This window comes from Nicotiana tabacum, chromosome 7 (assembly GCF_000715075.1).
Source record: "Nicotiana tabacum cultivar K326 chromosome 7, ASM71507v2, whole genome shotgun sequence".
NCBI lineage: Eukaryota > Viridiplantae > Streptophyta > Magnoliopsida > Solanales > Solanaceae > Nicotiana > Nicotiana tabacum.
Genome location: NC_134086.1, coordinates 174530387 through 174549243, shown reverse-complemented (window position 1 = coordinate 174549243; position 18857 = coordinate 174530387). Strand labels below are relative to the sequence as shown.

The 18857-nt window shown below is 31.9% G+C and overlaps 2 protein-coding genes across 3 annotated transcripts; one reads left to right on the top strand and one right to left on the bottom strand.

Moving 5' to 3' along the window:
* The first annotated feature begins 259 nt into the window (after positions 1-259).
* LOC107792811 (bifunctional dihydrofolate reductase-thymidylate synthase-like) lies at positions 260-6302 on the top strand. 2 transcript variants are annotated; one of them, XM_016615049.2, is made up of 12 exons: positions 260-646; positions 2630-3144; positions 3219-3618; positions 3976-4020; positions 4151-4216; positions 4366-4427; positions 4505-4579; positions 4671-4836; positions 4914-5037; positions 5476-5582; positions 5667-5838; positions 6052-6302. In XM_016615049.2, exons 2-11 carry the CDS (start codon positions 2717-2719, stop codon positions 5775-5777), a joined length of 1584 nt encoding a protein of 527 aa, XP_016470535.2. In that variant the 5' UTR covers positions 260-646; positions 2630-2716; the 3' UTR covers positions 5778-5838; positions 6052-6302. The 2 variants fall into 2 exon arrangements, with proteins under 2 accessions (XP_016470535.2, XP_075074267.1); XM_075218166.1 differs by having other exon boundaries at positions 5667-5842; positions 6056-6302.
* A 10410-nt stretch (positions 6303-16712) lies between these two features.
* Positions 16713-17480, bottom strand: LOC107818338 (uncharacterized). Its single transcript, XM_016644337.1, has one exon. The coding sequence runs from the start codon at positions 17478-17480 to the stop codon at positions 16713-16715; it is 768 nt and encodes a 255-aa protein (XP_016499823.1).
* Positions 17481-18857: the final 1377 nt, after the last annotated feature.

The window sequence follows — 18857 nt, the reverse complement described above, 5'->3', positions numbered from 1 at the left end:
TTTACTAAACATATATTCACTTATCAAAGCTTTATTTATAATTTTAACAAAGGAAGATTGAAATAATATTCATGTAACAAAAAACCCAAAAATTCGAAAAACCCGACAAAATCGAACCAAATCACACCGATATAGTTTGTTTCGTTTGGTTTTGATAAAAATCGAACAAACCCGGTTCATGTACATCCCTGCTTCTGAGCATGGAGCTTATCGCATTACCCATTTATTATTTATTAATTACTTTAAACTGTAAAGGAAAAATGAAATACTGGACTTGGCGCTGCTCCGCGTCAACCGTACCTTTTGGATTTTCGTGTAGTTTTCGCTCCATAGTCCACACCCCCCGCCCTTCTCTCTCTCTCTCACACACACACACACACACACAGTCTCTCTCTAATCTCTATCTATATATACAGTATATTATAGATTAACTCTTTTTGGTGAAGAGAGATTTTGGAAACCGCCTTTTATACGCTACTAGTTTTTTCTTCCCTCTTCTTCTTCTTCTTCTTCTTCTTCTTCTCCTTCTCTTAATGCACACACTTGAATCGGAGCCCTAGCCTGTTCGTTTTTTCTCGCAATTCTCTTACGGTTTTTGGTCAAACTGTTCAAAATTGCCTTCATCTCTCGATTTGCCTCCCGATCGGTAATCTTTTACTGCATTTACTGTTTTCGTTTTTCGTACTTTTATTATGGCGTTAAATTGAGGATTGATTATTTGATGCATTTTAGTTTGTGTTTAATTTCATATATAAAATGACGAGTTTTGGTGATTCCTAATTTGTTAGTGCATTTCCTTTACACGCTTTGCGTGATGTGTTCTTCGCGTATGTGCTCTAATTGTATCGTTGAATTTGTCTAGCTTAACGAAGCTATTAAAATCAGGTGCATTTAAGTACAGTTAGAAATTAGTAACTGAATATCTTTCAAATATAATGCTTCGGCAATCGGTAACAAGCTTTCTTAATATTTGATTATTTTCAGTTTGTATTTGTTTCATCTATACAAATAGTTCGTATCGTGTGAGTTTTTGCTAGTCAATGAAGTGGATTAAGAACCATAAGATCCCAGGTTCAAATTCTAGTGGAGCCAAAGACATTAAGTGATTTCGTACTATTTGTCTAAGTCTTGGTGGATAGAGTCATCTGATACCTGTTGTCACGGGGAGGTAGCAAGTACTCCGTAAAATTAGTCCAGGTGCGCATAAGTTGGCCTTGGCACCACTGTTATCAAAATAAAAAGAAATAGTGTGAGCTTTTGCTGTGTTTCCATTACACTCTTCTTGTGATGTTGTCTTTGCTAATTTGCTTGAGTTGTATGGTTAAATTTTCTCTAGCTTAACTGAGCTATTAAGGTTAAGTACGAGTTAAAAATAGGTATCTACTCTGGCGTGTAGTGCTTCAGTAACTGTTAACAAGCTTTGTTAATTTTCACCATTTTATATTTATTATTTTTTGGTATTCTTCCTCATCGTACCAGTTCAGTTCCCTAATTTCTTTGCTGGAATAATGGCAATTATTTGATTGTTATTCTGCATTGAGAATAAATTTTATATAGTTCGCTCAGTTAATTTTTCAGTTGTAATTCGTGACGATTAAGTGAAATAATTGCTATGATTTTAGCATGAATCCTGATAGGTTATCTTAAACTGTCACATATTCTTGGTTGCCGGATTAGCCCGGCTAGCTGCTGGAATAGTTTATATCCTGCTTGGAGTGAGTGGCAACTAGATAGTAGTACCTCAACTCTTGCATTATAAATTTCTTATCGATTCCTAGGTTTATTGGTAGTATCACATAATTATATATGCACTTGCTATATAAGATGCGGGAAGCGAGGCTCAAATGGTTCGGGCACGTGCGGAGGAGAAGCCTGGATGCTACAGTGAGGAGGTGTGAGCGGTTGGCTTTGGTGGGTACGAAAAGAGGTAGAGGACGGCCTAAGAAGTATTGGGGAGAGGTGATCAGGCATGTCATGACATGATTGCAGATTTCCGAGGACATGGCCCTTGATAGGAAGGTCTGGAGGTCGAGCATTAGGGTTGTAGGCTAGGGGGTAGTCGAGCTTCTCCTTCTCCATTCCGGGGGTGAATCGAGTTTGCTTAGGTTGATCTTAGACGGCTTGTGGTTAATGTAGAGTCCACACTACCCTTACTGTTTTCCATAGCTCCGGACCTTATTTGCTAGTTATTGTTATTGCATGTCATCTATTTTATAGTTTTTAGGATGCTGTCACTATTTCTATGGTTATGTTGACGATACTGAAAAATTGTTTTTTCTTGTTTTATTTTCATCTTCCTGAGCCGAGGGTCTTATCAAAAACAACCTCTTTGCCCTATCGGAATAGGGATAAGGTCTGCGTACACACTACCCTCCCCAAACCCCACTTTGTGGGATTTTACTGGGTTGTCGTTGTCGTTGACCTTGCTATATATTGTTAAATAGGTCGCAAATGATTATATCCCTTGTTCCAAATTATTTTTCTCTTATACAGCTGTGGTAAACTTGAAATTTGTCTGTCTAAACTTTAGAACTCATTGACCGAGCGATGTTTGCATCTCCTTGTAGACTATCTCCGTAGTCTTACAGAACACATCATTGATAAATTTGGCTCCTTGTGTATATTTCAGGTTTTATTGCATTTTGGCAGAAACCGGTCGGTCGATCTTCGGTGCAGATCATTATCATTCAGTTCATTCCAGGTCTCTTACTCAGTTATGGCCAGTGAAACAATTACAGGCCTTTCCAATGGTAACGGCAATGCTCATTCTACTCCACAAAGGACTTACCAGGTTGTAGTTGCTGCAACTCGAAATATGGGTATTGGTAAGGAGGGGAAGTTGCCTTGGAGATTGCCTTCAGATCTCAAGTTCTTCAAGGGAATCACTGGGACTACGTCAGATCCTTCAAAAAAGAATGCTGTTATTATGGGTAGAAAGACTTGGGAAAGTATTCCTCTTGAATATCGCCCTCTTCCTGGCCGCCTCAATGTTGTTCTCACACGTTCAGGGAGTTTTGACATCGCTACAGCAGAAAATGTTGTCATATGCGGAAGTTTAGGTTCTGCTCTTCAACTATTGGCAGCCTCACCTTATGGTCTCTCAATTGAGAACGTGTTTGTTATAGGAGGTGGCGAGATTTTCAGGTCAACTTTCTTGCTGCTCCTTTTTTATAGCTAGCCTTTAATGGTAGTTTATAACATTAATCTTTTTGATGCAGAGATTCCCTAAATGCTCATGGGTGTGATGCAATCCATATCACTGAAATTGAAACTGATATTGAATGTGATACTTTTATTCCTGCTATTGAAACCTCGGTATTTCAACCCTGGTACTCATCATTTCCGGTGGTTGAAAATAAGATTCGCTATTCTTTTACCACCTATGTCCGTGTGAAGAATTCTGAAGTAGAAACTGTTAATCAGGCAAATAACGAGACTCCTGAGATTGGTTCAGATTCTTTTAATGTTGAGGTTAAAGCATTCTCCTTCTTGCCTAAAATGATATTTGAGAAACATGAAGAATACATGTACCTGAGACTGGTTGAAGAGATCATCTCGAATGGCATGCCAAAGGATGACAGGACTGGCACTGGTACTTTGTCAAAATTTGGTTGCCAGGTAATGAGAAGTATAATAAAGTTCAATTTTGTCTTTGTCAGAAGAGATAATGTTCATTTTATATGCCTTTTCTCTCTTTTCCCTTTTTTTTGGGTGTGTTTGAAGAACTGATTACGTCAAGTATGCTTAGTTGGGAGAAGAGAGTCTGGAAGTAAAATAGTTTGGAGAAGGGTTCATTTGATCACAATGTAAATAATAAAGAGGGGAAGGCAAGGTGAAGCTTTGCATGTAATCTTACTATCGGAAGAATATCAAACAAACTTCTCTCTATTTGATTTACCTGTTCATATGTACTGGTAACTTAATGCCTGTTTGGTGTATCTGCCATAATGCTCTGATGTTTTACTATTGCTGCAGATGAGGTTCAATTTGCGTAAATCATTTCCCCTTCTTACTACAAAGGTATTGTATCTTATTCTGGTTTGTAGTTTAATGTGCTTTTGATTACCCACGTCCAATTTTTCCTACTACTGCAATGTGAAGGGCGAGCATAAATCATTTGACTTATTTTGTTTGTTATTTTGGGTTTTAGAAAGTTTTTTGGAGAGGCGTCGTTGAAGAACTCTTGTGGTTTATCAGTGGATCAACAAGTGCTAAGGTATCTTTCTATTCCTCACTGATTGTATAATTTGGGTTCTGTTTTTTGTCACTAATGCTTGGTGTAATTTTATGGCATCTTGGAGATTGTTACGGTTTTTTAGTGATTTCTGGCCCATTGAGCCTGCATAACTAAGATGTTTAGTTTAGGTCCTACAAGAGAAGGGCATTCATATTTGGGATGGCAATGCATCCAGAGAGTATCTTGATAGGTAAATTTTGCTCTCTCAATCTTGCTATCATATCTATTAGAAATGTTGGACTGTCTTAAGATTGGCGTCCATTTCAGTATTGGCTTGAAAGACAGGGAAGAGGGCGATTTGGGACCAGTATATGGGTTTCAGTGGAGACATTTTGGTGCCAGGTCAGTGTTCGAACTTACTCGTCTGACATACAGTTGGTCGAAACTCTTTCAGTTTTGTGGTAACTTGATCTATTGGACCTGCTATGTACAGGTACATTAACATGCATACTGACTACAGTGGCCAAGGGTTTGACCAATTGGCTGATGTTATCAACAAAGTTAAAAACAATCCAGATGACAGACGTATTATTCTTTCAGCTTGGAATCCGTCTGATCTTAAACTGATGGCGCTCCCACCTTGTCACATGTTTGCTCAGGTTAGTATAGTCATGGTTTTGTTTAGGGTTAACTTATTGTTTATCTAGTAAACTTCTCTTTCATCTTGTGGTTGCAGTTCTATGTAGCCAACGGGGAGTTATCCTGTCAGATGTATCAGCGATCTGCTGATATGGGTCTGGGAGTGCCATTTAACATTGCATCTTATGCGTTGCTGACATGCATGATAGCTCATGTTTCTGGTATGCTGTCCGGGTGCCTCTAGCAAATTGTGTAATAACTACTAGCAATTTCCTACCTACTTAGAGAGAGGAATGTAGTCTAATTAAGCGAAAAAGATATTGCAAAAACTCATACTAGGTGAGGAATTTGGAGATGGAAATTATGCCTTCTTGCGAGACTCAATCTTTGTCCCTTATTAGAAAATCTTATGCCTTAATATTTTAGTTAAGGTTCAAAGCAATACTGTTGATGGTAATGATTCTTGTTCTGTGTAAAACAGGTCTAATTACAAAAAGGATTTGGCACTTTAGAACTTCTGATTTGTAGATGTTGATGTATATTAGTATTAAAGACATACCTTTTGATGGTCATTCATTGCTCATTCTACAATCACCACACGTCAGTCCCCTTTGTTTTATGATGCACCTCATGATTTTTGCTTTTCTTTTATTTTACAGATCTAGTTCCTGGTGATTTCGTCCATGTCATTGGAGATGCTCATGTTTACCGCACTCATGTTAGACCGCTGCAAGACCAGCTTCAGAAGTTACCGAGACCTTTCCCAGTAAGTAATGGAATGTTCGTTCGTTTGCTATTTAATCTCTCTCTCTTCCCCTCTCTAACTTTGGTTGGTCCTGAATGGGTGTAGGTGCTGAAGATCAATTCACAGAAAAAGGATATAGATTCCTTTGTTGCTGCAGACTTTAAACTTGTTGGTTATGATCCTCACCAGAAAATAGAAATGAAAATGGCAGTATGATGTTCTGTAGATTTAATCCTGGAATTCTGCGGCTCTTAAGATATGTTGCTGATATTTTGAGGCAAGTAATGGAATTATTCATTTCCTTTTTTCTGCTCTCCCATAAATACTTATGTGACCTAATTTTCATTGTTCAGAGTTTAGAACTTTAGATTGAAAGAATCTGATTTCAACATGTGAGAGATTTTATGGGGAAAAAATGAAGTGCATGATGTGTACTGCTTTCCATGCTTAGTGGAGAACTCATATTGAGGTTGCTTTTATAATTTTGCAGGTAGAGCAACTGGGGATGTATGAGGACCTATTCTATAATTTGAATCTTCATTAGTATACTTGAGAAAGGAAAAAAAAAAACTGAACTTGTAGGATTTGTGAATCCTCTAGCACCACATGATGGTTCGTGGTTGCTAAGGTGATTTAGAATACAAATGACTTTCTTTTTGTCTCGAGACTTTACCTTTTGGGCTTTACCTATCACTGTCAATACTTATATGCAGTTGAACTAAGCATCAGTTCCTTTCTATTGATGTATGTATTGCTTATGTATTCGCTCATTTATTTGTGCATCATTTCATGGATTTGGTTGCAACTTTTTTTATTTAGCTTCATTTGTGTGTGCGCGAGCACATACCGAAAGAGGGTGGGAGATTGTATATTGCTACAAAGATAAGTTTATTCTAGGTCTCATCGCATAGATGGATCATGGAATGCAAGTGCGCAAAGGTCTGTAGAATTTGTGTAGTTTCTAATAATAAAAGGTGGCAAATGAACTAGTTGGTCAAACTTGATCGGGTCAAAACATGTAAATTAATTAATGGGTTATGATTTAACTCTGACTTTGCTTCGGTCAGAATATGTCAAATAATGGGGTGAAATTCAATTTCAGATTTACAACTGGTTGTTCAAAAATAGCCTAGTTTCAAAAGTAATCGAAATTTAGTCTCTTTTTATGTAAAAATAAATTTGAACGAAAACACTGTTCAAAACCCGGAAAATACACCAATATATTATGCTTAAACTCCAGCATATTATACTGGAGTTCCAAGATAAGTATGCTGGAACTCCAACATAATATGATGGAGTTCCAGCATAAGTACACTAGAACTCCAGCATAATATACTGAAGTTCTAGCAAGTATACCGGTCCAACATAATATACTGGAGGTTGGAGCACCGGTGCTCCAGTTTCCAGTATATTATACTGGAGCCAGCAAAGTATACCGGTCCAGCATAATATGTTGGAGTTCATACACAGGTGCACCGAACTCCAGTATATTTTGCTAGACCGGTATTTGTTGAAGCAAAATAGTGACTATTTTTCATTGACTTGGTAAACGCTGACTATTTTTGAATGACCAGTCCGAAAACTGGTTATACCGTGCTATTTTTACCAAATAATGTGTCCTAACTCAACCACCCATCTAACGACCAAATTTCTCCTTTTTATTTAAAGAAAATTATATAATGTATTTTTCTTAAATTATTAGTTTAAGGTTTCTGTTGTTGTAATGCGTTGTTCATCAGCCTTGTCTTCTTCGTACTACATCTCAGATCATATACTTTTTGGATTCCTTACGATAGTATCTTTTCAGATGATGATTCTTCGAACATTATCTCAAAAATAATATCTTTTCAAGATTTTAAAATTAGTAATACTACATTAGCAAACAAGGACACGTTGATTTTCAAGACAATGAAGTTTGCTCAAAGCATGAAGGACTGTTCATCTAATGAAGACTGCTGGTACATGAATTTGGAGATTTCAAAGATCACTTATTTACCCCACAGGAAATTTATAACAACATGGGACAAGATTATAATTTGAAGACATGGCTAATGCTGTATTTTGGCCCGGGCCCGGGCCTTAGTGGGCCTAATGGGCCGGGCTTCGCGGTCCCGGGCTTCGTGGTCCTGGGCTCTGGCGGTCCCGGGCCTGGCGGTCCCGGTCTTCGTGGGCTCAATGGGTGGAACCGGCCCGTGACGGGCCTAAGCCCACATGGTCCTGTGCTTATAGGGCCGGGCTCGTGGGCTTTGCGGGCCTAGCGGTTTTTTTTTTAAGGCAATTTCTTGTAGTATCATGGCTATATTAAAAATATATATGTAGTATATATGTAGAAATCTAATTATTAAAGTGTTTGACGAAAAAGAAAAATAACAAAACAATAGTAAAACACTAAATTGTCATGCATAATAAATTAATAACAAAGTACAACATGAAGCATAATAATATATATATATATATAGTATACTAGTATAGAATGTTATGTATATATATACCCTCTTATATATGTTGTTGTAGTATATATTGTATGTTATGTATATATATTCTCTTGCATATTGTCTTGTAGTATATATTGTATGTTATGTATATATATTCTCTTATATATTGTCTTGTAGTATATATTGTATGTTATGTATATATACTCTCTTGTATATTATCTTGTAGTATATATTGTATGTTATGTATATATATTCTCTTGTATATTATCTTGTAGTATATATTGTATGTTATGTATATATATTCTCTTATATATTGTCTTGTAATATATATTGTATGTTATGTATATATATTGTCTTGTAGTATATATTGTATGTTATGTATATATATATTCTCTTATATATTGTCTTGTAGTATATATTGTATGTTATGTATATATATTCTCTTGTATATTATCTTGTAGTATATATTGTATGTTATGTATATATATTCTCTTATATATTGTCTTGTAATATATATTGTATGTTATGTATATATATTGTCTTGTAGTATATATTGTATGTTATGTATATATATATTCTCTTATATATTGTCTTGTAGTATATATTGTATGTTATGTATATATATTCTCTTGTATATTATCTTGTAGTATATATTGTATGTTATGTATATATATTCTCTTATATATTGTCTTGTAATATATATTGTATGTTATGTATATATATTGTCTTGTAGTATATATTGTATGTTATGTATATATATATTCTCTTATATATTGTCTTGTAGTATATATTGTATGTTATGTATATATATTCTCTTGTATATTTTCTTGTAGTATATATTGTATGTTATGTATATATATTCTCTTATATATGTTGTTGTAGTATATATTGTATGTTATGTATATATATTCTCTTGTATATTGTCTTGTAGTATATATTGTATGTTATGTATATATATTCTCTTATATATTGTCTTGTAGTATATATTGTATGTTATGTATATATATTCTCTTGTATATTATCTTGTAGTATATATTGTATGTTATGTATATATATTCTCTTATATATTGTCTTGTAGTATTGTATGTTGTGTATATATATATTCTCTTGTATATTTTCTTGTAGTATATATTGTATGTTATGTATATATATACCCTCTTATATATGTTGTTGTAGTATATATTGTATGTTATGTATATATTCTCTTGTATATTTTCTTGTAGTATATATTGTATGTTATGTATATATATTCTCTTATATATTGTCTTGTAGTATATATTGTATGTTATGTATATATATTCTCTTATATATTGTCTTGTAGTATATATTGTATGTTATGTATATATATTCTCTTGTATATTATCTTGTAGTATATATTGTATGTTATGTATATATATTCTCTTATATATTGTCTTGTAGTATATATTGTATGTTATGTATATATATTCTCTTGTATATTTTCTTGTAAGTATATATTGTATGTTATGTATATATATTCTCTTATATATTGTCTTGTAGTATATATTGTATGTTATGTATATATATTCTCTTGTATATTTTCTTGTAGTATATATTGTATGTTATGTATATATATTTCTCTTGTATATTATCTTGTAGTATATATTGTATGTTATGTATATATATTCTCTTATATATTGTCTTGTAGTATATATTGTATGTTATGTATATATATTCTCTTATATATTGTCTTGTAGTATTGTATGTTATGTATATATATTCTCTTGTATATTTTCTTGTAATATATATTGTATGTTATGTATATATATATCCTCTTATATATGTTGTTGTAGTATATATTGTATGTTATGTATATATATTCTCTTATATATTGTCTTGTAGTATATATTGTATGTTATGTATATATATTCTCTTGTATATTTTCTTGTAGTATATATTGTATGTTATGTATATATATTCTCTTGTATATTATCTTGTCGTATATATTGTATGTTATGCATATATATTCTCTTATATATTGTCTTGTAGTATTGTATGTTATGTATATATATTCTCTTGTATATTTTCTTGTAATATATATTGTATGTTATGTATATATATATATCCTCTTATATATGTTGTTGTAGTATATATTGTATGTTATGTATATATATCCTCTTATATATATTGTTGTAGTATATATTGTATGTTATGTATATATATTCTCTTATATATTGTCTTGTAGTATATATTGTATGTTATAATTGTTATGTATATATATTCTCTTATATATTGTCTTGTAGTATATATTGTATGTGAAGAATCCAGGCTCTTCAATATATATGTTGTTGTAGTATATATTGTATGTTATGTATATATATTCTCTTATATATTGTCTTGTAGTATATATTGTATGTTATGTATATATATTCTCTTGTATATTATCTTGTAGTATATATTGTATGTTATGTATATATATTCTCTTATATATTGTCTTGTAGTATTGTATGTTGTGTATATATATTCTCTTATATATTTTCTTGTAGTATATATTGTATGTTATGTATATATATATCCTCTTATATATGTTGTTGTAGTATATATTGTATGTTATGTATATATATTCTCTTATATATTGTCTTGTAGTATATATTGTATGTTATGTATATATATTCTCTTGTATATTTTCTTGTAGTATATATTGTATGTTATGTATATATATTCTCTTGTATATTATCTTGTCGTATATATTGTATGTTATGTATATATATTCTCTTATATATTGTCTTGTAGTATATATTGTATGTTATGTATATATATTCTCTTATATATTGTCTTGTAGTATTGTATGTTATGTATATATATTCTCTTGTATATTTTCTTGTAATATATATTGTATGTTATGTATATATATATATCCTCTTATCTAGGCTCTGATACCATCTTACACCATGAAGAATCCAGGCTCTTCAATATATATGTTGTTGTAGTATATATTGTATGTTATGTATATATATTCTCTTATATATTGTCTTGTAGTATATATTGTATGTTATGTATATATATTCTCTTGTATATTATCTTGTAGTATATATTGTATGTTATGTATATATATTCTCTTATATATTGTCTTGTAGTATATATTGTATGTTATGTATATATATTCTCTTATATATTGTCTTGTAGTATTGTATGTTATGTATATATATTCTCTTGTATATTTTCTTGTAATATATATTGTATGTTATGTATATATATATCCTCTTATATATGTTGTTGTAGTATATATTGTATGTTATGTATATATATTCTCTTGTATATTGTCTTGTAGTATATATTGTATGTTATGTATATATATATCCTCTTATATATTTTCTTGTAGTATATATTGTATGTTATGTATATATATTCTCTTATATATTTTCTTGTAGTATATATATTGTATCTTATGTATATATATTATAACTTATTACTTATATATTTTCTTGTAGTATATATTGTATGTTAGGTGTATATATTACCTTATATATTTTGTATGTTATGTGTATATAATTTTTAATTTTTTTTTAAAAAAAATCTGTTGGGCCCATTAGGCCCGCCAGGACCGGCCCAGGCCCGGCTAACGGTCCCGGGCTAAACGGGCCCGGGCTCGTGGGCTAATCTATGAAGACCGGCCCGTCACGTGCTTCTCAGGCCCACCAGGACCGGCCCATCAGGCCCGTTAGGACCGCGGGCCCGGTCCAATCCGGTTCAGGCCCGACCCACCAAGCAGCCTTAGACATGGCTATGGACTCAAGGAGAGTTGAATACACGAATTGCAGAAGAAAATTGGGATCAAGAAGATGAGATTTGAAGGTAGTGAAATTAAGGACACGTGTTCGATTTGTTGTGAAGAATTTTTAGAAGGTTGTATTGTTTCTTGTATTAATCAGTGTTCCCATGAAGTGTGTATTTTAGAATGGCTTTTAAGGAGGAATTGGTCTTGTCCTTATTGCCCATCCAAGTTGGTATAGAAAGTCTAGTCTAAGCTTATAATTTAGTGATGCAATTTTTTGTATGTCATTACAGATTTGCGCTATTGTAATGCTGATTGAATACTATCTTGTCAAAACTTACAAACAAATTCTAATTTATCTTTTTGATTTTTTTTAATGTGAATTTTTATGTCCTCTTTCTCTCTTTTCGTCTTTTGTCTCTTTTCATCTTTTTGTTTCTTTTTCTTGAGCCAAGGGTCTATCGGAAACAAACTCTCTACTCCATCGAGGTAGGATTAAGCCCTGTATACACACTACCCTTCCCACACTCGGATTTTACTGGATTGTTGTTGTAATGTCCTCTCATTTCCGTGCAATACAACCCATCTATCAAATTCAGCAATTCTGATAACGTAACCAATTTATTGTATTTCTGCTATTGTATTACTCCCTTTGTCTCATATTATGTGTCATATTTTTCTTTTACACGCCCCTTAAAAAATATTAATTAGGAAAGGGTTAAACTATTATACCCTTATTTATAATTTAAGATAAAATCTCTCTTCATTGAATATTTATTCTATTTATGTGTATCTCCATCTTCAAGAACAATTATAATTATTAAGGGTAAAAAAGGAAAAGAAAAATTAATTTTGTTTTGAACTTCTAAAATGACAAATAATTTGAGACAACTATTTTTAATAACCACGACTGTTAATATAAGACGGAGCGAGTAATAACACGTTTACATCCAAAGTGAAGGTCTTATTCAATACTTTCATCTCCGTTCTTTCATTAGTCTCAACAAAGAAATAAAATTTTCAATGATTGTTAACTTTTTCAAGAAAGCAATGGCTTAGATAACAAGTGATATTTTACTTCTTTCTCCTAGAATTTTATGGCTATTATAACGTGTGCTTTCATGTTTATATTTGGAGGCGAATTCAGAATTTAGAGTTAATGAATTTGAGTTCAAGACTGTGAATTTTAGCGAATCATAAGAGTCAGTTTGATCAAATGTCGAAGTTAAACGCCGGTATCTTTTGAGTTATACAAATGGTTCAAGCTATTTACAATAATGCTTTTATATTAGTATATTTATGTTAAAAATATATAACCATCAATGAAGAAGTGAAGTGGTTTTCACACATAGATGTTGATTCTAATTAACATTAAACTGATTTAATCATATTAGATAAATTGAAAAGTATTAACCAAACAAACCATAATATTTTATAATCTCCATATAGAGAGGACGTGACTCTTAGTTCAACTGCAACATGTTTTTCACATCCTTCCTAGGAGACACAAAAAATCAAAGAGAGAAACAATGGATTGGTGAAAAGAAAGAAAAAAAAATAGACTAAGGATTTGTGGAGTTCATTTAACAATTCAAAAGTTTGTCGGATTTATTTTTTTATTTATTTCAAATTTGAACACCTTTGATGAAATTCCTAATTTCAAGGAAATAGAAAAAAATCAAAGAGTGAAACAGTGGGTTGGTGAAAAAGAAATAAAAAAAATAAAGACTTAGGATTTGTGGAGTTCATTTAACAATTAAAAAGTTGCAAGATTTTTAGGTCGAACACCACCAGAGATAGTGGAATTCTTTTAAAAGGTTATGCAAATTTATTTTAACCGCAGAAATGATTGAGAGAGATAGAACAAGCAGACAGGTGCAATTTTGAAAGCTACAATCTTGCTTTTCTAAATATATATATTCTTTACAAGAAAACTAAGTAAAGAAAATAAATTATGGTATTAGTTAGGTGCAAAAATAAGAAAATACTTTTTTCTGAACTATGATTGTGTTCCGGTCAGCTTGAACGCACTTTAACTTATGCGTTAGGTACCGCTGCCAAGTGACGAAACTAGGAATTTTTTTAATGGTGTTCAAATTTAAAAGAAGTGAAAAAAAATCCCAACGAAGGGTGTTCAATATATGTTATATACCTCTAAAACGTAATACTTTACATGTACATAGTGTAACTTTTCGACGAAGGGTGATCAATTGACCACTCTTCCGACCATGTGGTTTCGCCACTTCTGCTACTTTTCACCAACGCAAATACCATATAACTCTGCATACTAAAATTTAGGTAAATAAGAAGAAATCGCCTTCTTTTTTTTCTGTCTTTTGATTTGTTATGATTTATACTCACATTATTGATCGATAGGCCGATGCAGTAAATAAAGTATTGTTTTGTGGGGGAAAGAAAAAGGAGAGACATGGAGAGGTTGAAGTGCGAGGATCAGTTCCATACAATTCAATTTTTAGATCTGCTTTTCCTTCTCTCTTTATGCTTTTTTTTTTCATGACTCAAATCACTACTCACACTAGCTCAAAAGCATCAGATTTTTAGAACCAGAACTTAGAATACATTCCACAAAATATTCTTTTTTGGTAATTTTATCCAAAAAATAATAGAGTATCAGTGATGGGTTATGGTATTATGCTTTTTCTTAGTTCAAATAGTCCATATATATGTGAATGCATGAAAATGACTGGACATACTCCCTTTGCGCATATTTCCACATGTTATATGACTAATCTTTTTCAAATATATTCTTGGAATTAATTTATTAACTCACTTTATCGGATTCTCTTCAAAATAGAATATCTTTTATTTGAGTACAATTTTCTTTTGGATTACTATTAGGGCTGAAATCTTATATCCAAGACCAACTACACAGGGTTCACATTGGGATATAATCAATTTAAGGTCACCAGGGATTATGAAAATAATTACGGTATCAAATTCAATATTATTTAATGCTTTGTTTTCTTACATTTCTATTTTTGTTATAAGTAATATTTTTCTTATGTGGTATAATTTTTTTACCACATCTAACGTGGGATAACAATTCAGGGTTAGCTATATCTAGATAAAACAAGATAAATGACAAAATTGTCTTTCTGCAGAGCCTTTTCACAATAATTAAGAAGATTAAGGTTGAAATTGAACACGAAAGTTCATCCAAATTTATCCAATTTAAAATTGAACACATGTTTCAGATCATATAATGTACAATATATCCCAAAAATAGTGCAGTAAACCAGACAAATCAGAAGTACCAACTAATCCAGGGATATAATTTCTATATTACATCCCAACATAATTTTTCCGTGTATTTAAGGTTCGAAGAAAAGTTATGCTCAGATTAGAGGTCTACATATGTCGGGTTGGTTTGGATTTTACAATCACCAAACCAAATCAATAAAACTCGGGTTTTTCAATCTCGGGTTTTCGGATTATTCAGGTTTTTTCGGGTTTTGTTTCCGATAAATTCTTCGTAGAACAAAACATATAACTTGTGCACAAAATATTTCTTTAATCTTAGTAAGATACAACTGTATAAAGTATTTTCCAAGAAAATAATACAAAATATGAGATTTGTCATGGTTTGTCATGACATTATCCTAAAATATTCAACAATAAAGACAATAAAATTATGTAATATAAATATTGCTAATTAATAAGCCATAATAAAAATAAAAATAATCTAAAAGTACTAAGTCATGCTAAAATAAGTAGACTAATAAGGGAGTATTAATTACATAACTAAACGCTAAAGATTAAATAAAAATAGGTTATGCATTTTTATCTAAATTATTGCAAAATAAAAAATAGATATTCAATACATTCCGTTTTGTAGTATTGAATTGAATGTGTTTTGTTAGCATTAGCATTGATTTGATTTTGGTTTGTGTTTTTGTTAGCATTATTTAATTTCCTAATATTAATGGCTATAAAATTTATTGGAACATTCAAAAGTTTTAAGCCTAACCTTGAAATAATATCTTAAAAGATAAAATTATGAAATTTTGTAAGAAATATTTATAAATTACATCATAATAAGTATATTATATATTAAATATATGTAAAAAAATTTATATATGTAATGTAGGGTTGGTTTGGTTTCGATTTGACTTTCTTTAGTTAAAACCAAACCAAATCAATTATGATCGGGTTTTTTCCAACACCAAACCAAATCAAACCAAACCATAGTCGGGTTTTTTTTCTCGATTTGACTCGAATAATCGGATTGGTGCGGTTTGTCGGTTTCCTTTGTACACCCCTAGCTGAGATTAGTTATGCTGAGATTAATTATATTGGGATAGTTATGTTAGAATTAGTTACACTGAGATTAGTTATATTGGGATAGTTATGTTATAATTAGTTATCCTAATATTATTTCTAATTGACTGTTTGGTATGTTGTATTAGTCCTAGAATTGTCAATTTTACCGTGGAATAACTTATTATGGGATTACTATTTCACCCTCTGACAGATATAAGTTATTCCGGTACAATTTTAATTTTTGAGCTAACTTATCCCAGGATTAATAACCAAACGAGGGATAAGACGATACTAATATTTTATCTCAGGATTATTTTTACTTATCCATTGTACCAAAAGACCCCTAATAGATATAGTTAAACTAAGCCTTGTAATTCTAAGATGGGTGAGAAAGGAATAGCAGAAGGGAAAATTGCAATGTATGCACCAAAAAGTAAGTTTATGAGACAAAATAACAAAGATCTTAGGCAAAGTAACATTTGCAAAAACCTCCCATGACTTTCATAATTATATCTTACTGTACAGATATGTTGTAGCAAGCCAACAATATGGAGGAAGGCCTAAGAACTAGGAGTATACTATTATGTATGTATATATATATATATATATTTTAAACAAAACAAGGAAAATAAAAAGAAAAGAGCTTACAAAGGGAGAGAGCAAAAACTAGTACATGAAACTTGAACATGAACTAATAGCAAGCTATGATTCATAAGAATCAACAGCTGAAAACTCTTCTTCCCTCAACAATCTCTGTTGTCTTGCTATGAAATTCTCAACAGTTTTCCTGAATTCGTCACCGCTCATCTCGTCCTCTGGATATGAGGTTGTCATTGTCATTGTTGGTTTTAAACTGTCAGTGTTTATAACTTTCCGACATCCTACCGTAGCCGACCGGATCAATTCTCTTCTAGGTTTTTTCTCATCTTGGGACAAACTTATAGAGTTCTCCGATTGGCTACGATGGATTTTCTTCACTAGTTGTCTTTCCACCAAAATGCTCTGTTTCCTCTGTTTTTTGCTCTGTTCACAACAAGTATCTTGTACTAATATGCTCTGTTTACTCTGTTTTGTGCTCTGTTCACAACAAGCTTCTTTTACCAAAATGCTCTGTTTCCTCTGTTTCTTGCTCTCTTCACAATAAGTCTCTTTGTTCATTGAACATTTTTGCTTGTACTCGTCGTACAAATCGATTTTAACGTTCTTTGTCGAACCATCTTTAGCAGATGACAGTCCTGATTTCAAGAAGAGGATGATAACAATCACGTTTCCAAGAACGAAGACGAATCGAGGACTAATGAGAGTAAGACCAAGTCCCTTGAAATACTCTGTCGAGAACTTGAAAGTGAGTGGCAATTGTGTTGAAAATCTTGAGATTATGACGAAAAATATGCAGAATTCGATGAATCGAAACAAAGTTGTCATTCTTTGACGCTTTTTGTACCTCAGTATAGCATTTGCTTTCTCCATTTTGATGTTGTTGAAATTTAAGGATTCCATGTGTTTGTTTTTCACTTTCCTAATAAAAATTGGGTTTTGTCCACTCGAATCACAAGTTATTTTTGTTTGTAACAATGTTCAAGTTGAAGAGAAAAGTGTGGAAAGAAGCAGAAGAAAGCAGAGCAAGTTATTTTTATATTTGCTTTGAAATTGTGGGGATTTTAGAGGCAACCTTGGAGTATATATAGGCTATATAGAAGTATATAAAGAATATATACTTCTTTTTTTCTTTTTTCCTGGTTGCTTTAAGCATATTATAAAGTTAAAGTCGACGGCTTAATTAATTTGGAATACTTAACCTCACACCTTATCCCACCTTATCCTGCTTTGCTTTATATTGTCAACAAAATATGATATAAATTTAATCTCATATCTTATCTTACTTTATTCCGTGTATCAAATGATCCCTAAGAATGTAAAATATTGTTTACCAAGAGTTCTATATTTTCAAGGTTTGAAATTTGAAACCTTTGATTAAGATTGAAAGGATCACTACCAGTCTGTTAGAGGCAGGTGGAGTGTATACATACATACATATATATATATATATATATATATATATATATATATATATATATATATATATATATATATATATATATATATATATATATATATATGTATATAATCCATGAATTCATTATTTTCGACACGAAGTATTGATATGCAGTAAAATTTGCTAAAGTTTTGATAAATGTATTAAATTTTAAATTTATAAAATTAAAAATGTAATGGATTTAATGGTAAAAATCCAACCCACCAAATTTGTATCTTGATACACCTCTGTAGTCTACCGCACCCATGGTGATACTTTTTACCTTTTTTTGGGGTCCCATTTTGTGTTAATTGTGGAAATAGATTCTTGTCGTTTTCACTTTTGCACCCTTGGTGTTTGGTATTTGTATTTGAACCCGAATAAATTCGAATCCACATAAAAAAAAATCTTACATTTGGGGTACATAAGAGACTTATTCGCAGAGACGGATCAAAGATTTTTAAAACATGGGTGCACCACTGAAGAAAAGAGGAAAAAAAATACTAAGTAGGAATTGGTCTTTGTTCTTTGGGTAAATAACTCAATATTCAACCAAGTGCACTATTCAGGCTTTATGGAGCATGGGTGTCAACAAATAGTATTGGACTAATTCGGGAAAAAATTTACATAAAATACCTAATTTGCCGGAGAGAGCATGGGCTCACGTGCCCCGTAAACTAACTTATGCATCCGTCTCTGCTTATTCGGTTATGTCTAGAATAATGATAGTGCATTTGGTATGTAACAATAGCATATTCCATTGCCTCTGTTGTAGTTGGGCACAACAACTCAATACCAAACTGCAACTTTGA